Raw genomic sequence first — 19,924 nt, forward strand, 5'->3', positions numbered from 1 at the left:
ATCTGTTGTTTAATATCGATTAAAAAGAAATAGAAACATCTTATAAATGTCATGTGTGTGTACGGTACTCACAAAATCTCTACAAATCTAGGAACATAAGAGTATTTCAGAAAATGCGCCTGTGGTAACTTTCAAATAAAGTGCCACAGTTGAGGTATTGACAAAAGAGAAAGCTTGTGTATTTATTCTTTTTGAATGCTCATCCATCCCTTATTCTTGCATGCTTTGCACCCTCTATATCCTGTTTGCTGCTGTGACATTGTAATTTCCCAGTAATGGGACTAACAAAGGATTATCTTATCTTAACAACTCGACAACACGAGACAAGAAATGAAGCCAACGTATTCAGTCAATATTGTCTTTGTCTTTTTTTTATTTCATTGCAACAAAGTGAACTCACTCATGGAACTATTGATACATTGAGCAATTTAAAACAGGGAGTACTGGTTGGTCAAAACCAGTCTGGTTTACAATATAAAATAAGATGTGAAAGACTGCAATGCAACCATCCACTGTCATCTAGATGTAAAAATCATGTTAAGATTTAAAATGCTTTTCAATACTTCCGTACTTTTGTTTATTTTCAACCCTCAATATGGTAATAAATAAGACTAACTTCGCTAATGTATTAATCTCACACAGCAAACTGTGAATTGTGGTACTTCAGAGCATTTCTTGGTGTCTCTACAGTTTTGTAATCTGTCTTTAGAAAGGGGAAACAAGACAAATTGTAAACTTTAATGAAATTCATGATTCATTCAACAAAGCAGAACTGTGATGAGCCACATTTTCAGCAGCCCAGTTTCCAGAAGTACTTTATTTTATAAAAATGTCCATGATGACATCAACCAGCTGCAAGTGTGTTTGGAGAAAAAAAAAAATTAAAGAGAAATAAAGTAAAGGTAGACACAAGATTGTGTACCAGATATCCTTTACTGGACATCCCACACAGCACTGCATGTCACTGAACTCATTCATCAGTCTCAAACAGATCCAACCAATGTTTCCAACTGTATTTTCACTCTACTTCATTTTGTCTACAATAATTTGTGATTACTTGTTCATGTGGTATTGTTTGATACTACAATGCTCTGGCTGCTAGCATTTCCATGATAATAACAATGTCTCACAAAGAGAAGCTAACGTGGAGTCTAGTACTGCATCAGAAGATTAGGAAAAACTATGAAAATGATCTCATTGGTCATGGTCTTAGCCTGTATTTATTTGTTCCAGTGGATCTCATAAGACTTCTTCTCTGAGTAACTGGATTCTGTTCTTCCTGTGCCACATCTGACTTTTTCTTTCACCACCTTCACTACCAGACCACCAGCCAGGGCAATGCCCGCTGCAGCTTTGCCTATTTCAGTCAGGATCCGTGTTGTTGCTGCCACAGTGCTCCAGGGGTCTGACACCCTACTGGTTACCGATGCCACACTGGGCGCTGTTAACCCACAAGCAGCACCAGAGGAACCGGCAGCCACTGGGACACTTGCAGCGATCTCCTGAGCAAAGGCTGCTCCTGTTGCAGCACACTGAGATGTCCCGGAACCCACAGCTACACTTCCTGCAGAGGCCACTGCATGCTGTCCTGCTGCTGAAGTTAAACCACTGTAAGCTACAGACGCATTAGCCATACCTGCTGCTCCTACTGATGCAGTTTCAGCTCCACTGAGGGCTGCCATGTTGAAAGCTGTTCCCTCCAAAACTGCACCTAAAGCAGCCCCAGCTCCCATGGTGCCTCCAACACCGGCTGCAACCCCAACAGCAGTGGCCCCTATGACACTAACCTGCCCCAATGCATCCAGAGCGCCCTCTCCAGGAGTCGCAGCCTCAGCACCAGCAATGGCTCCAACAGAACCACCCAAAACTCCACCTGTTGCTGCCCCCAGAGCCACTGCCGTTTTCCCGGAGGCTGCAGCCACTATGGCCCCCACAGCTTTCCCAACACCTGTGCCTCCCGCTACAGACATCCCAGCAAACTGACCTGCAGCAAAGCCAACTGAATTCCCCACAAGAGAAACCCCAGCTGCAGCTGCTAAAGGGGCAGCTGCCCCAAACACCACCCCCACGGCCATGCCGGTGGCTCCAGCAGCCACCAGGATCTTAACTCTCTCCAGCACCTTAGCAGAGAGTGCTGCCTCCCTCCTCATGCGAATCAAGGATGAACTGAGAGACTGTCGCCTGCTCATGGCACCGCCACAGCCTCTGCGCCTGCCTCTGAACCGGTCCCGAGAACGTTCAACTCCGTCTCTCAAGAAGCCGAGGATGCTGCCTCTGCTTTCCTCTGTCCATCTCTCCATCCTAAAACCCTCTTTATTTCCTCTCTCCAACTCCATTCTCCTTACCCCTTGTGATCCCCTATCAGTGCTCTCTGCTCTGCCAGACTCCAAGTCACACTTCCTGCGTTTTGCAAGCTGAGCCTGTTCATCTGTGCTTCTGTTGTTTTCCGCTTGTTCTTCCCCCTCTGCTTGCCCTCGCTCCCTCAGCATCCTTTTCTGCTCCTCCCTGATGGCAGCCTCCGCTTCTAAAAACACTGTATTTGTATAAAACCCTTTGTTTGACTGCTTCACCATCTTGTCCACCTTCATTAAGAGTTCTTTAACCTGTGCTGCATCACTGGGGTCCTTGTTGTTCAGCACATGGTACCTGCCCCCACACCGGTCAATGAGAGCCTTAAGCTCAGCAGGTGCAGTCTCCCTCAAGTACTCTTCAACTGCCATGCCCTCCAGGTCATCACCCCTTGTAAAAAGAACCACTGTGTGGTGACAGAGTGCATCCTCCCCAAATATCTTGGTCAACTCGCAGGCAGCCTGGTTTTCATTGTCTGTATATCGACCTATTGGTACCACTAGGAGGAAAGCATGTGGCCCAGGGGCAGAGAGAGACACACATTTGGCTACCTCTATATGAATCTGTTCCATACTGAGATGAGTATCTCCAAAACCTGGCATGTCAACAACCGTGATTCTCCTCATCCTCCTGTGTGTGACAGTCTGGCCCTCCTCCTCAGCACCCTCCTCCTCCTCCTCCTCAGTGAACTCAGTGCTCCCAAGCTGGCAAATCTGGGTGACGGAACTAGCACTGATCTGTGACAGGAAGTGCCTTCTGCCCAAGATGGTGTTTCCAGATGCACTCTTGCCAGATCCGGTCTTTCCAATGAGAACCAGCCTGAGTTCCTCACTCCATCTGGAGTCATCTCCTTCCTTCTCGCTCTCCATGTCGACTGGCTCTTTTTTCTCTCCCTCATCCCCTGGTGGCAGAACTGCACAGCAGAAATTGTGTGTAACTTTCTGAGACTACTCATAATTCATGTTAATATATTCACTGCAATACATAAACGACGGAATCCTTCCTCTATACAAAGACAGACAGACTTTAGGACAAAAGACTACCAGAAAGGCACAGCGTTTGTCTGGAAGGCTCTGGACATAAACAAAACAACTGAATAGGTTAGCTAACGTTACAAGTGAAAGATACTCAGAGACTAACTACATGTTTGTTAACATTTACACATTTACACTAAAGAGCAGACATCAAACGCTGAGACCAAATCTTAATTCCAAATCCCGTGCTGTCACTCCAGCTATTTATTAGCTAGCCAGTTAGCTAATAATAACACATACTGACTGCCAACTACGGCTACCTACTTCTGCATTAGCAAGCTAGCCTTAGCAAGGTGCTAACTTATGACGACAACAGCAACTGTCAAGACATGAAGAGATTATCTTACCCGGGTCAAAGTTATGAGACATCGCTCAGTGTTTACAAGAAGTCGTTTCGTCACTGTTTTCAGACTTCTGAATAAAATTAAGGCTACATGTTGAGTTGAACTCACGCTCCGTTCGGCCTAAACAAAAACACCGGATTTTGGATGTACAAAGTCTGTTCGCCCTCTGTCGGCTCACGGGGTCGACGAGCTGTGCCACCAGCCCACGAACCGGAGTGTGGAATCACTTTTTTTTTCTTGTTCATATTTCCGAGTCACTTTATTTCATTAAATTCGATAACAAAATGGCTTGTTCATTCTGCAGCAATGATATTCTTTTTCTGAATATACATATAGCTATAACAGTCGTAATATTATTTCAAAATTACATCAATCTCAATTTCATAGTTCAAAACCATGTCCATTTCCAGCAAAAAAGAAAATCCCCAAAAAAATCCCCAAATATATTAAACACAGAGACACAGGTGCTAGGCTACAGGATGAAGCATCTATACTGTTATTCTCCAAAAGGATAAAATAATTCCTGTTAACGAGTAATTAAAGCTAAACAACTACAGAGACAGGTGTAAAAAGAATGGCTTGTGGTTTCAATGAGATTACAAAATATGTAAAATGAAAATTCATAGATGACCACCTCTGATGTTGACAAAAAGAAGAATCACTGAAAAAGACATCAACCAAACTGAACCAAGTAATACATACCATTACTCTGTCCTTAGGACAAACAGAACTTAACATGTGTCCTTTAAAATTAGAGCAGCAATAAGAACATAAATCTGCCTGTTCATAAACTCTCTCTCTACAAAATCTTGGTTCAAGAATAAACTTAACAAAAATAAAACCGTAGCCTGTCATTAATTCAACAATAACCGAACTAGAAACAGGCTGTATTCAATGAGGTGAGGTCAAATTTGTATTTGGCAACCACACATATTTGAAGCTTATGGGTTTTAGACACATGTAATTTTGACCAGACACAATACAGTGGGGTTCTGCAAAGGTTTGAAGCAAATTTATTATACTAAAATGAATTATATTCAAAAGTACAGTTATGTAATCCTCAAGTTATCAAAAATGTGTTTCCCTTATCAACTCCTGTTCCCAGAGACATCTTTTACCTCATATACAATGTTAGATTTTCCAATTCTAAACCACTGTAGCCGTGCAGCGACTCAGGCCTTTGTCAGGAACTGACTAACTTCCACCTCACATTTTTGTGTCACTTTGAGATTTCCTTTCTTGTTTTCAACAGAGCACCTGGCTTTTTGTACTTCACTGTCATCGGAGTCTACAAGTCAAGCCGCCCCTCGGTGACGGTGTGTATGCTCCATCCTCTTGGTCTCTGTTCGCCACAAGCACTGAGGTGTGGCGCTATAGCTCGGTGCGGGAGCGGGAGATGCGAGGGCCTTTCCTGATTTCTTTCCTCTTCTCTTCTTTCCTCCTCCTCTTCTCCTCCTCCCTCAGAATCTTCTGAAAAGCCTCAGCAGTGTGAAGCACCTGAGGCAGATGAGAAAGGGTGAGAGAGACAGATTCATATCTGTCAGATTTTAGGGACTTTTTCTATAATACAGCAAACATCTGCCTGTTACTATTGTTGCTGGTTGCAAAGGTGCAAGTCGAGGATCCCTAGGGTGACAGAAGGTGGTTACGGGTGACTACCAGTAGCTGCTGAGCGGCAACAAGGGGGTTGTTAGACTGTTTCATGTATGCATCTTACTCACATCGTCTCTCTCTGTACGGTACGGGTTTGTAAAGTCTGGGGATTTCTCTGTTATTCCCAGCTCCTGTGACATCTGAGGGATGAGCAAACGAGACAGCCAGATGACAAAAGACAAGGAAAGAAAAAGAAGATGGGACACATTATTCTTTCTTCAAGAGATAACGAATGAAAATACTGTCATATCATTTACTCTAGAGTTAAAAGGCAGTTTGATACAATTTGGCGAGCACCTACAGACAAAAATCCACATTTCCTCTTTTTATTATATCTTATTTTCTCATTTCAGCTTCTGAGCCACATCAAATAGAGAAGGATCAGAAAAGTAAGAGAAGCACAAGTGAGGGCTGGATGCACACTTTGAGGGCGCTAACTGCTGCTGCTTCAAATCTGAGAATTAATCCACTATATAATCCTCTTGGCACACTGCTGAGGTCACAGATTAATCCTGCAAGAGTATAGTTCATTAACCCACACATTAAACAGGAAATACCATTTTATCTGCTTTGCTTGTTTAAAATTCAAAGGTCACAACACACCATAGACAAATTTGATGGCTAATGACACATTTTGCAGGGATGGCAGAGACTGACACTGAGGATAAACACTGACATGACAGCAAACCACAACCAATGTCTGCATCTACTGTATAACCTGAACTATCATGGTTCTGTCATATCTGTGCAGCCGTCAAATTCACAACATTGAGCACCACAATGCACCCGTTTGCACTGTTTTCTGTGTTCTCACTATAGAGAAAGGGATTCATTTCATCATGATCTTATTTTCAATTTTACACTTAGACTGCACAACAGGGCTTAACCCTCTAATGAGACAATTACTCAGTGAACTTCATTCAGCCCAAAAAGACTTTAGGCATCATATCTAACATTTTTTTCAGGATTCAAATGTATAGAAAGTCACAAAGACAAACTAAAATGAATCAGTCATCAGCGTAACCAGAGTAGACAGCTGAAATGATTATAAATCTGACATTTCAAGGTCTTCACTCTTCACTCTCTTTTCAAATTTTTTTTTATAAAATCAGCCAGTCAAATGCAGGGCTGTTACAGTAAGTATTCCAAGCTAGCCTCTTTCTTCACACCTGCGTTTCAGAAGATATCAGTGCATTTTGACAATACGGTTCTCGACAGGTAACATTAGTTAACAATAAGTTGACTGTCTTACAAGTGTGAGGACATGTTGGTGGGCTCCTCCTGTGAAAACTCCTGTCTGGTTACAGAAATTCAGGCCCCAGCGCAGCAGGCCGCCCCAGTCTGAGTTCCGGTCGTAGTAGTGGTGCACAATACGTGGGAAACGCAACGCCACGTCTCCAAAAAATGCTGTATTCTCCACCACATGGGAATAAGCTGCAGAGATTTATACAGGGATGGAAGAGACAAACAAGCTGCTTCATTAGAAGAAATAAGAGAGTGGAGGGCAGTCTTAATGATGCTGATATGCCAAGAGTGCAGCAGACAGACAGACGTTTAAAATTACCGGTACATGCCGGCACCACAAAGGTTAAAGATGAGAAAAAGACTGACAGAGGTAACAGAGCACAAAACAAAGAAGTCAGAGGCGACAGAGACAGAATCAGAGTGTGAAAGTCAAGATAGAGATGCTGCTGCACTGCTATGTGAAAGGCTTATATAAGCGAAGCAAGAGAAAAGCAGTATGAAAGTGAGTCCGACCTTCTTTGATCTTATCGTCCATTGGGAAAGGGTCGTCAGGCTGCATGTTGGCCGCAACCAGAATTTGTCTCGAGTCCTCCAACACCTTAAGAATAAGAAAAACAGCTCAATGCATAAGCGTATTGATAAAACTCACAAGAACACACCAGGGCATCCTTGTTTAAGCAATTAAAATGCCTTTATTGTCATGGCATGATCATGTAAGACCTTAAAACAAACAAGCATTTCAGCTTCAAGTCCAACACGCCTATCAAGTTTTTCTACATGTATCCCTATTCAAAGAGCACGTCCACCAAACTCAATTTAAGTTCAGGAAGCACTCTTACACTTAGATTTTTTTCACCTAAGTTTATTTGCCTCACACTGTGGGCTGTGAATTTAAACTGCTGTGGATCAACGGAGGTAAGAAATACAGTTAAGGTCTTAGAGGAAAATCTATTTCTGTAGTGTTATTTTAGAAACCAAGTCTTCACTGTGGATCCCAGGCAACAAGCGGTCAGAAAAGAGGTGGTTTAAATAATTCAGTCAAACTGGTGGCATGGTTCAAACCTGTCTGAGTGCTGTGTCACTTGCAAAGTTGTGTGTTTTTCAAACTGTGAGGGGCAGCCGTGGCCTAGAGGTTGGAGAAGCGGCTGGTGATCCGAGGGTCGTCGGTTCGATTCCCAAACCGGATGGGCAGCAAAAATTTGGGTGTGGTGGAGTGATTAATGCTAAAAAATTGCTCCCCCACTCCATTAGCCGGCTGATGTGCCCTTGAGCAAGGCACTTAACCCCCAATATGCTCCCCAGGCGCTTGATGCTGCCCACTGCTCCTGTGTGTGTTTCACTGCATGTAATTTGCCGGGTGTTGCATGTGTGTGTTCAACTAAGGATGGGTCAAATGCAGAAGACAAATTCAGTGTGTGTATGTAAAAATATATATACTGTCAATAAAGCTGATTCTTCTTCTTCTTCTTAAAATAGAGAAGCAAACACAACACACAAAAGGCGATTCAGAGACAGCATCTATGGGGACTGCATAGGGGGGAGATATAAGCAGGAGCACTGTTAAGCACCCATCACACACACACACACACACAGTGGTACAGAAATGCTGACAATGTATCTTAGCCACTGAAGATGGACTATGCAAGTTGCCCTTGAGAGGCATGCAGACGCATTGATAACTATCCTCTGGGAAACTGAGGCATACTGTAAAGCAAAGTTCTGATCTTTGTGTGAGTGAATGGCACTCAAAGCAGCTGAATTAATATTCCAATGAATGCGGGGAAACATGCCGCCAAATGTAATCATTGGATTTTGAAGCCTTTTGTCCCTCTGTTGGGCTGTGAACATTCTTCAGCTTTCAATCTGCTGACAACACAGGAAGGTTGAGCTACTTTTTCTCTGGCATATATATATTGTTTATTGGAAACAAGCACAATATAAATGTTAAATGCAAGTACAAATGTGTGTTCCAAAACTGCTTTTCGGAGAAGTAAAACAAGGCCTTCTTCCAAACCAACCACCCCAAACTCTAAGAAAGAGACAGAACACACACATACAAAAAAAAACTAAAGAAAAAAAAGAAGACACACAAAAAGTAGATAAAATTAAATAAAATTGAGATGGGGATGTGAAGAATGTTCAAGGTTTCTGCAAATGAATGGATATGGCAGTCGTGGTCAGGAGACATAAGAGTGTGACGGCGTGTGAACAGTGTGTTCAGAAGTATCGGCTGACGTTCATGTTGTTTTTATACTAGTGGCCTTGCCTGTTTGTCTGTGCTTGATTTTGCTGCTGTCCACAGACTATGTTAGCACATCATATGAGTACACACACAGACACACACACACATCTTACCTTGAAAAGCCCTTTGAGCATGATATCTATGATCTTGTACTGCTGATTGATGTCATTCAGCTCCACCAGATTCTTGAGCGCGTTCAGCTGATCTTTCCTCTTGGTCTCAAACAGCCGCTTGTCTGATGTATGAGGAGGTCAGGAGGACACACAAACTCCACATGGGCATAACTCACATAAAAATGCTCGCTCATGAACCCATCTGTCACTTTAAAAAGGCACAGAAACGTATTCACCAGCATGCAGTGTTCACACTCAAGTGTGACACCCGAGCATTTGGCAGAAGGATACAAATCTCCAGGTTGGAGTCGTGTCTCGGCCTGTGCGTGTCCGAGTCTGCTGAGCTGAGGGCGGCAGCGGCGAGTGCCAGGACCACGGCATACACACTCGGCATGGTCAGCAGGGGTCGGCAGAGAGGCGCTATCCTGAAAACAGAGATGAGAAGCCTAGAGTGTTAAGTCACATTGCTAGAACACTGAATTGTGTGACTTCAATTTGTTTGAGGCTACAGAGAGATTACACATCTCCTAAAACATTTTCTGACTATGACTGTCATGCTGAACACATTTTCTTTTGATACAAAGATTTCACTTTCATCTGAAAACAGTGAGCTTTCACTGGAATAGTTTTCTTATTCATGAAGGCTTTTTTTTCTTCGGCTCTCTCTCTGATGATTCTTCTGGAGCATGTGAAATAGAGGGACATGCTGGGAATAAGTGGTCAATATGTAACACTCGAGGATAGCCGGCATTTGAAGAGGGGATCCTTATGTTCTTTTTAAAAAGAGTTGTTGATGTTCGACACTCCTATAATCCCCAGAGGAACTTTTACAGTCTCTGTGCCAGAATCTCTCCCTGCACTTGCTTCTCTATCCCCCCTGGTCTCTCTATCCAAAGCAGCGGTCTTCTTTAGCATTTTCATCCGGTTGCCTCAGAGGCTTTTTTTAAACCTTATTTTAACATTTGAAAAGCATTGGTGTGGGGTGGGTGGGGGAATAAATACATAAGCTAAAAATAGGGCCACATCAAATGAAAATTTGATGAAAGCCAAATTTTTAGGAAAACATTAACAGAAAACAGAAGTAAACTAGACAGGGAGGAGGCAAAATGACGCAAAGCTACAAGACATAATTCACATAATTCATGCATAATTTAGCAAGGGCTCCTTCAATGATACCAGCAGAGAGATGCAGATTGGTACGGGGCTTGGATGGAGGGGTGGGGGTGGGCGGGGGTGTTAAGGCTTTTGGAGGAGGGTGGGGGGTAGAGGATTGTGAGGCAAGACCCTGAGGGAAACAACAGCTTTCGTGGTGAATATTTCATCTAACTTTGCTGAGACACAGCACAGCTGTGTGTAAGAGGATAATGAGCACCAGGGACTTGATTTTGCACAGAGAGAATTAATCTTTACAAGCCCGGCTGCCGATTTCTGGAATCTGAAGGACTGAGAAGTGAGCAAATGTCTCAGGGTGTGAATGTTAATTCAGACTGAATGAGCACCCTTAAAGATCTCTATCATATCAGCAGGGGAAAAGCATGCGCTCCTGGACATGCACTGCCTGTCTTCAGAGCTCTGATTACACATGGGCCAGCAGCGATCATTTCATACAAAAACTTCCTGCTGTTTTACAACAACTTTCCCTTTACAGCCCATCCTGTCCACAAAATCTTAAAGTAAATCTCAAGATATTTTTTCAGAAAGGCCAATATGACATGACAGACTGCATTGAAATAAAAGCCATAAAAAAACCCTTATGGTGCTGCTCCTTTCCGCCTCAGGTGGTGGTCTTTGTGGTCAGAAGTTCCTCATTTAAAAATAAAACGGTTAAGACAACTTTTTTCTTACAGTCAGCAGAAGTATTCCTGAGAGCTACTGAGTGAAGACAATGTTCGATTAAGGCCAATTTGTGCATTCTGAGAACATCTTTTGGGTAGCTTCCCAGCTTTCTGAGAAATGCTGCACTAAATATCCTTAAGTGCTGCTCGAGAGCTTCAATATGTCTAGATAACAGCCAGGGAGAGGAGGCCTTGTCTCCCCCCTGTGGCCACCGCTCATCGGTTGGGTTATTTGATGTTCCTGTGTGCTTCCAAGTAGTCAGCCATGTAGCGCTGACAGATATTTATGAGCAAAAAAGTTATCGCCACTGGCACAATTTAGTGCAGCCAACACACATATCGGCAGCTGTTAACATTTCCGTGCAATAGGGCAAAGTGCTGAGACTGAAAAAAAAATAGCATAAGAAGGATGTTAAGACTGGATCAATCATCTCTAATGTGGCATTGGCAGCACAGGAATGAGAGTCTAAATGCATCAATTAATTGTAAGCAGGCAACCCTGATTACATAGGACAATCATTTTACAAAGTTGTGGGAAAATCTACCAGTAAAGCACTCACATCTTGAGATCAGATTACACTTGGCTACAGCCTGACATAAAGACACACTACATTGTTAACTGCTGGGCTGCTTAGGGAAAAATGAGACCTTTGACAAATAAACCACCAACACCCAAATTTCTGTCAGAACAGCAGCAACTTACTTCCCCCAACATTTCTTACTTGAGACGTACAGGAGCTGTACTGTGTGTACTGTACACACATAAGACCTACTCACATGCTGTAGCACCATTAATACCACACAGCTGCTCTGCAAGACATGCACTTTCACATTCTCCCTTGCTAAATCCTGGACTGGATGGATTTCCCTCCAGCTGACCCCACTGATGTTCAGCATCCAAGGTGGGTGGGCCTGCTTCAAATCTGGTCTGTCAAGGTGGCTCTCACATTGGGTGAGATGTGTTCGCCACAGGGAGTTTTGAAGGCAGTTCTCGCTGAAGCCGTACAAACCCACGTAAATCTCTTGGCCGGAGGAGATTTTCTTCTCTGCCAACAACAATCTGCCGTGGCAGAGAAGCTGAAGTTTGATTTCCTGTGTGGGAGATCCAGGTTCCAATTTTGTCAGATAAATAGGCTACCACATGTAATCGTACTACAAACTAGTGATAGCTCCACTCTGTTTCAACTCTCTGCAGTGTGAATACATGCATCTGATATTCTACAGTGCATTGCCAATCTGCTATTTCTCTAATCCCAGGAGACCCCCCCCCCCCTCCAAAAAAAATACCCTACAAATAATCTGCAATCAACAGCGGGAAACACCACACACTGTTAACCAACCGTTTGACATTCATTTCAAGTGGCAAAACTGACCCTCGAGGTGAAAATGACTCCTTAGAAGAAGGAACAAGAAAGATGCTTATCAGACAGCAGGATGTGCAGTAGAAGTGGACCCTGATTCTCCTCAGGCTGCCAGCCTGCTGTGGGAGGTCTGAGGTTCAAGGACTGACACATCATCTCTCTGTCTGCGCTTGCATCTGCGAGGCTCTCCCTCAGTTATCATTCATGCAGAGGCAAAGGCAGACTCGCGGACATGCGTAATGGTGATGATGGGGGCAGAGTCTGGATAGACTGTCATGCGGACCATCAATTACAAATTGCTTAATTGATTACGTCCCCTATCTAAACCACGTTCTCGTCACCCGCGCGACTCCCTAAGAAAAATCAGTGAATTTCCTCAATTTTAAATCGATGATTACGCGTTTATTACAAATCTGTGATGAAAAAAAAGATCTACTATTGATGCACATCAACTGGGCATTAATACATCACAATTATGTATGCATGGTTTCCTCAAAGGGTGCGCTTTCAGGAATTAACTAAGTATTTGAAGTCACTCTTCGACGAATCGATTCCGCCTGTCATCGCAGCTGTATGCCTCACCGGCCAGCACAGTAGATCCAGCCGATAAAACGCTGGACAGAAGAGCCACAAAACTCGCGGATCACTCACCGTGCTGTAGAGAGAAACGGCGGCGGCGCACGGCAGCGATTATCGGACAGGGTCTGTTCCAAAGTAGTGCAGTTTAACCTCTTTATCTCCGCACGAGGCGTTTAAGGTCAGCTCCCCGATGTCGGGAGGACGGGACAGTCAGTTTGCCCCGCTCGATCCTCAGGTGACAACAATGCAAAGGTGGAGGTGTTCATTTACATGCGGCTCTCGCTGCCCACTCCGCCGGCGCCACGATCGCACCGGCTGGCTCGCTTTGGACGAATGACAGCCAGCGGGCGCTGAACACGGAGGAGGATGTTGTTTCCGCACGGAGGGTTTTTAGAGAGACACCGCCAAAGCGTGGGGTGCGTTCCGTTTCGTGTTTACCCCGTGATAGTGACAGATATCAATCGATAATGACTCGTATATGTCAGACATGCATCTCTCTTTGTCTCTATATTACCGTTTCACAATCACAAGAGCACTTATCGCTATGTAGATGTGAAACCTAAACCTCATGAAGGTTTTCGGCATAACAGCGCTGGCTTCTCCCCAGCACACATCACCAACAGCTGCTCCCCTCAGCAGCAAAGCATCGACCGCCTCTCTCTCTCTCTCACACACACACACACACCAGTGGCCTGCAGGGCGCCACGCACTCACAGCTTTGTGAAGATGCTGATGCTGAGGTGTAGGATGAAGGTCAACTGATTTCATATGTCACATGAATCACAGCAATTTGTACTTCTGTGAATTCAAATGTGTCCTTTACGTTTGCTCATAATCCCTTAGACCTACGAGACTTCCAGAAAAACAAAACAAGCAGTATTTTAACTTAACAGCAGTTTTAACTGGCTTGAATTGAGCCACATTACAGAGTCCATGGGGAAAAAATAGGCTATCTCAAGTGTAAATGACTCCATTAATGGAAGGTTTCACGTTGGCAACTTCTACCACTCCACGGTTCAAATTATCAACATACATATTACAAGTGAGATTCTATGTCTAATTGCATCCTTTAAATAGTCAAAATGCTGTAGTCGAAACACCCTGGTGCTGCTTCAAGAGCAGAGCAGAAAACATACATTAGGTATATTGGAAAGAAATGTAACCATGAACAAGGACTGAACGACAAAACCAACTGGCCACAGCAACACTTCAGCTTGCTTTCAATGCGAAGTCAGACAGACAGATGGACAGATCTCCAACACGCCTGAAGACAACAGTTAAGGAGCCATGAAGCAAAGTGAGAAAGCAGCTGAGTAGAGAGAGTTTATATTTGAAAACAAACTTGCCATAAACTATGATCATGTTTCACTTTAATATATGTATTGTGTTTGCCGAGCATAAAATATTTTAATGAGCTCTTTTTGTATGAAGGCACTGCTTTGATCACAGATGATGGGTGTGTTTATTTAATACTAACGTGGTGTGACTACTGTTTTATACAGCAGCAGCCAAGAATCTAAGTAAAAAACTGAGCAGACAGGCTGAGTTTAAGAGAGGGAGAGAACGAGTGTGTGCATGGTGCATGTGTGTGTGTGAGAGAGAATCAATCAGCATGACAGATGTACTGAGACTTTAAGTACAGACTGACTGAAATACACTAACAACCCCGTGTTGTACAACATGCTGTCAAAGAGATTAAGTGAAAAGCACAACACAGACATTCAATAAATTATCACATCATCGATGAAGATGCTCTGCTGACATCTGAAGAACAGAAAGTGTGTGTGTGCATATGCAGCAGGTTTCACAACACTCGTCAGATACTTACAGAGGCACGTTTGAGGTTTTTGCAGAGCGTAAGCAGCTGTAGCTGGTGTATGGGTGAGAGTGCATGTGCCTGCATAATGTCAAAGTGTGTGTTTTGTACAGCACAGAGTGTGAGGGATACAAGATGTTGCCGGGCAGACTGGGGCTGCAGCTTTCCTCTGGTGTCTGTAGGCTGAGAGACCTCATCAAAGTCCTCACTCTGTGCATGTGCTCCTCTGAGGGTGGCGGCTGCAGGACACTGCTCTGGATCTGAGTGAACAAAAGAGTGGCAAGATTTTTATTTTGTTGAATTAAGAGAGAGAGGAGAGACAGAGCAGGAGAGAGAGAAGTAGCATAATGAGGAAGGAACGTTTTATTGTTTTTCCTTCATGGCTGAACAATTTTGTGAAAAATATAGAAAATACATTTTAAATCACTTAAAAATTGAAACACATGGGCTAGCTGACAAGGTGTAGATTTAGTTAAAGTTACATCATGTATGAGGGAGCAGAGGGAGAAACACACACACACACGCACACACACTTGGAATTTGCAGAGGACTAAGTCAGCGAGACACAAAACTCTTCTATCCCCAAAACAATACAATTTATTTCAGCTGCTTCAGATATGGGTAGTAGATACAAATGTGTACAAAGGCTGTGAAGCAGCAAATAAAGCTATACCTGGATATAGAGTATACTTTAGGCAATAAGGTACACCAAACAACCGCCATAAACAGCAACAAGAGAATCTCGTAGTGTTGTAGAAATCTTGCTGAGAAAACTCCGACAGAAGTTAAAAAGTCACAGTGCATTGCCCGCAGCTATGAGCGGTCCCAACAGACATGCAGACTTCGAAAACAAAGATTTTTTTGCTGAAGCTTGTTCGTGAGGAACCGAGTACCAGCACAGAGCTGCCACTGATCAGCTCCCCCGCAGGAGTCAGAGGTTCAGAGACTAACTAAAGGTCACTTCAGAGTACGTGAGTGTTACTTAATCACATCACTCACTCTGGGCTGGGAGTGACGGCTGCAGGCTCAGGTTGGTGTAGACCTTTACATACACTGGCAAGCTCAGTCTGCTGTCCGCGAAATTAGCAGACTAATAAAAAAGGTGTGACAATACATTAAGTTGTTGTGTATCAGGAAGACAGTTCAGACAGAATGGATAATGTCTACTTTAATGCATCAGAGTTGTGAAGATCAATCTTAGTGCTCAGCTCAGCATGCTGTTTGAAAAGAACAATTTTTAGTCTGCACCAAACAGATATGGTGGATAGAAACAAGAAAAGTTGGGAACTTTACAGAAGTTTCCAGAGAGAAGCTGAATTGCTGGATCTTCATACACAACAAGTGAGTGCTGCACTCAGTTGAAGCAGTTTTTTATTTGGCAACAGTTCCTATCAAGTGACTCTAGAGGATGGCATTTTGAGGAGCAGGCGGGTGAAGGAAAGGGCGGTATAAAAAATATGTTCCAACACTGTTCAGTAATTGAAAAGAGCGAAAAGGGGAAACAGAGGTGAATGAAGTGGAGTCAGTGGGGTGAGAACTATTTGGAAAGCAAAAGAAAAGCAGAGAGGAAGCCAAGGAGAAGGCAGAGAAAAGGAAAAGGCTCACATCTGAGAGGCATACATAAGAATGAAAGAGACAGAGAAGAGTGATGGCTGAGGGGAGTTTTAAGAAGTCAAGCATGAGAAATTATGAAAAGGGACTTGCCCCTAAGACGACTTCTGATCTAAAAAGCTAACTAAGTATGTAGCACAAGCTGCAGCTTCACCCCTTCTAACCCCACTACCACTTGACACTACTGGATCATATACAGTCTTCATCCAAAAGTATTCACCTTCCCAGGACTTTGACACATTTAGCACCGCTCAAACAGATTTTACTGGGCTTTTTTTAATCACTTGATTAACACGACATGGACAACGTTTTGAAAGCTTGAAATATTGTTTGTTGTAACAAATGTTGTCTATTAAGTGCAATTTTCAAGTCTCATCACACATTCTGAATTGCACTGAGGTCTGAGCGTTGACTCTATCAGTCTAAGAAATGAACATTGTTTGCCTCAAATCATTCCAGTGTACCTCTGGCTGTATGCTTGGTGTCATTGTCCTGCTGGAAGGTGAACCTGGTCCCCAGTCTCAAGTCTCTCGTTTTCTTCAAGAACTGCCCTGTGTTTGGCTCCAGCCCTCAGTCCTGACCAGCTTAAAGCTGCTGATGAAAAGCATTCCCATAGCATGATGCTGCCACCACCGTGTTTCACTGTGGGGAAGGTGTGCTCAGGGTGATGTGCAGTGCTGGCTTTGCATGCATGTAATTTGACTTCTAAAGGCGACTGATTGCACCTGATCTCAGATAAGGGTTTAACAGCAAAAAACTTTTGCATTTGTGATTATTATTTGTAAGAAATTTGTAAAACCACATAATACATGACAAAATGTGGAAAAGTCTGAATGCTAAGCACCTTATAAGTACACATATTAGAGACAGGGAGACAAGCTTAAGCAAACATATAGTCTGACTATAACCATTGGCTAAACACACAGGCTCATATCTGAAACTCGAGGGGAAGTGAGTTGATATACCAGATTGCTGACAAATTCACACAGAGAACTTCCTCATAAACGTAAGATTTCACTTCAGTCCACAGGCAGCTAACCACACCCAATGAAAACTGTGAAATGCTGTGCATGTCAGTGTGTGTGACACATACAGATGACAGGAGGGAAGACTTAAACTGCCTTTAGACTGTTAAAAGAAGCGTGTCTGTCATTTTCAACCCTGCCACCCAAAAAGTGCCCTGATGCCTCCAAAAATACACAGATACATACACGGTTTCCACCCAAGGGCGCACACACACACACACACAAATTCACAGTTCATGATTCATTGGCACACACAGCACTGGGAGCTGCAGCCATCATTCTGTCACTGCTCTGATTCTGAGCTGCTTTCAGAATACTGAATGCATCTCTGGTCCTACATATGATGACAAATTCAAGCTAAGCAGCCTGATACGGCTGCTCTTCCTTCTGTGTTTTATAAAGTCTCGATGCAAACCCAGATGGGCTTCAAGCATTTGCTGCAACGCTAACAGGGGTATCGTGAGTTTGTTACGTTCGACTTGTGTCAAAACAAAATGTTCACAGAGAACACATGCATTTGAGGCCAGTTCATAGGTACACTTCATAACATTCCAGCGACAGTTCATGTGATCTGATGAGCGATACTAACCTCATAACAAGCTTGTGCCACATAAGTGCTGCGATCAGCTGAGCAGAGCAGAAATCACATCAGAGCTACGCTGTTTTCATGAGTTATTCTGCTCAATTCACCTTCACGATTTGTGTGGATAAGTTATTCATTTACATTTCTTACATCTCTCACCAACATCTTTTCTGTTCGCACATTTGGTAGGATGTAACACATTTCTGAACTCTATATTTCAGCATTAACAATATGACAAAACTACAACATTGCAGGTGGAAAACAGTATCCTGACTTTGGCAGCTCTGACAGCAGTTATGTGAACATTTATTCCCTGAATGCCTAAATGCTGACCAGTTGCTTGAGTCCCTTTTGCTTCTTACCTGGGCTGCATTCCTTCCATAACCTCAAAATAGAGGATCCACGAGTAGCGATTTATTCCATTTCTAAGATAAGCTATTCAAAAATCACAGATCCAGAATCATTTCTACTGCAGCGTATATTTTTTAAAATTGTTTTAATTTGGCCTGCTATATTCAAAAATTTGTTGAAACTGTAAAGCAAAGGATAAAGTCCAAGTTAAAGCTAATGTTGTCATGTGCAAGTATTTCTCCTACCACATATGGTGTTCCAAGGGCACAACAGTATCACTTCTGCCTGATAGATGCAACCGAGGTCTATGGAACCAAAACAGGGAGCAGTAATTGGTTTGGACACAACTGAAATGTGTGCCTGTGTCAATAGGAGAGTAAATGAGGATTTTAAATTAAGCCTCTAGTTTCTGTGACCAGATTTAGGTCATTAGAGCTGACGTGACCAATGATTCTGGACACTGAAGGGGATTTACAACTAACAGCTGGTGTTACTGAGGTAATGTCACTGACAAGCACTACTAGATAACAGTAATTCTTTGCTTTGTTTGGACTGAGGTGACTAAACATAAATCATATAATTATAAGAGGAGAAGCAGGGTGTGGAGCGTGCAAATCGAAAGGCTGCTCCTGTAGGATCCATCCCACGCAGGCAAGTGTGTTTGTGTATGTGTGCGCATACGTGAGGAGGTGGGGGTCATCAGCTCCAGACGACAGACAGAAAGCAGGGAAATGCCACACCTGAGCTACACCACCTCTCAAACCTATTTGTTGACCTCAGTCAACCGTTTTTGTAAAGTAGGGATGAAGTTCCAAATGGAGGTTACTGTTGCAAATTAGCATTTTGCTATCACATTGCTGCTGTGAAAAACACTGTTATTAAATTTGCATAAACAAACCCAGACCTTCCTGTCCACATTTCCCCTGATGTCTTTCTATTTTGCAACCTGTGCTATTTCCGTTTGTGAACCTGCCTGACATTAAACTTTGTATGAACTTGATTACTTTTCTAATTCATTCATTCATTTAGAGAATGAAGACTCAGATTTAGACAGAGGGTATGTAGCATGTTAAAGGCCTGTTGTGAGCACGCACACAATGTTCTCAAAGCGTGTCCTACATAATTTTATCTCCATGTTTGTGTGTGCGTGCACAACACGGTGTACCTGTGTGAGGAGCAGCCTCAGGGCTAGTGCTGCTTCCTCGCTGAGCTCCTTCAGCTGTCTCCTCTCCACCGCCTCCATCACCTGGAGCAGGTCAGGCTCCCACAGCACGGCCGTACTGCCGTGCCGCAGGAGCTGCAGAGGACACAAGCACAGATAGATGTACATGTGCAAATGCACAGACGCAGTCACTGACAACCAGAGGAGACTTAAGAGTGAGAACAGTGAAAAAAGAAAAGCAAATAACTTAAAAATAAACATGTTCCTCCTTCATTTCACTGAATAATCATTGAAAAGCAAGTGCTTAGAGCCTCAGTCCACAGCACAAAGTAACAATGGTGTTTCAGTTCCATGAGATGAGTCAGTCTGCAACATTGTATTCACGCCCATTAGTCATGAAAAATAAAATACATTTACCAACTTGATGTTTTTATTACCTTCATTAACGTTTGACACTTCATATAAAATACTTATTACTGTGTGTGTGTGTGTGACTTCTCACAAGTGTGATGACTCTAAGAATGGCTGGGTTCAGAACGCAGCTCTCCCCTGAGCTGAGCAGGCAGGAGAGGAGGAATCGAATCCATGGCTGACATACCACGTACTTTGCTAACACACAGA

The 19,924-nt window shown here is 43.3% G+C and overlaps 2 protein-coding genes across 19 annotated transcripts in view; both read right to left on the bottom strand.

The window, feature by feature from the left end:
• Positions 1 to 353: 353 nt before the first annotated feature.
• Positions 354 to 3,907, bottom strand: LOC124072795. Its single transcript, XM_046414480.1, has 2 exons — positions 3,731 to 3,907; positions 354 to 3,262 (listed from the first exon to the last, which is right to left on the bottom strand). Exons 1-2 carry the CDS (start codon positions 3,750 to 3,752, stop codon positions 1,221 to 1,223), a joined length of 2,064 nt encoding a protein of 687 aa, XP_046270436.1. The 5' UTR covers positions 3,753 to 3,907; the 3' UTR covers positions 354 to 1,220.
• Positions 3,908 to 4,717: 810 nt separating this feature from the next.
• The window catches only part of LOC124072794 (coiled-coil domain-containing protein 134-like), a 59,252-nt gene continuing 44,045 nt past the window's right edge, over positions 4,718 to 19,924 (bottom strand). For 10 of the 18 annotated variants that reach the window (XM_046414467.1, XM_046414464.1, XM_046414466.1 and 7 more), the window contains 9 exons: positions 19,806 to 19,912; positions 19,307 to 19,438; positions 14,584 to 14,831; positions 9,272 to 9,405; positions 8,981 to 9,102; positions 7,139 to 7,223; positions 6,633 to 6,814; positions 5,449 to 5,520; positions 4,718 to 5,224 (listed from right to left, as the gene is read on the bottom strand). In XM_046414467.1, the coding sequence (XP_046270423.1) occupies positions 5,099 to 5,224; positions 5,449 to 5,520; positions 6,633 to 6,814; positions 7,139 to 7,223; positions 8,981 to 9,102; positions 9,272 to 9,405; positions 14,584 to 14,831; positions 19,307 to 19,438; positions 19,806 to 19,912 (1,208 nt within the window). In that variant the 3' untranslated portion in view covers positions 4,718 to 5,098. Of the gene's footprint in view, positions 5,225 to 5,448; positions 5,521 to 6,632; positions 6,815 to 7,138; positions 7,224 to 8,980; positions 9,103 to 9,271; positions 9,427 to 12,827; positions 14,020 to 14,583; positions 14,832 to 15,570; positions 15,662 to 16,646; positions 18,889 to 19,306; positions 19,439 to 19,805; positions 19,913 to 19,924 lie in introns of those variants that run through there. The other 8 variants (XM_046414475.1, XM_046414478.1, XM_046414477.1 and 5 more) reach the window with 8 other exon arrangements.

Source organism: Scatophagus argus, chromosome 16 (assembly GCF_020382885.2).
Source record: "Scatophagus argus isolate fScaArg1 chromosome 16, fScaArg1.pri, whole genome shotgun sequence".
NCBI lineage: Eukaryota > Metazoa > Chordata > Actinopteri > Scatophagidae > Scatophagus > Scatophagus argus.

Coding starts and splice junctions, on each gene's coding strand:
- LOC124072795 (XM_046414480.1), bottom strand. CDS start 3,752: ATGTCTCATAACTTTGACCCGG. Junction 3,263..3,730: donor GTCTCATAACTTTGACCCGG/GTAAGATAATCT, acceptor TCTGCTGTGCAG/TTCTGCCACCAGGGGATGAG.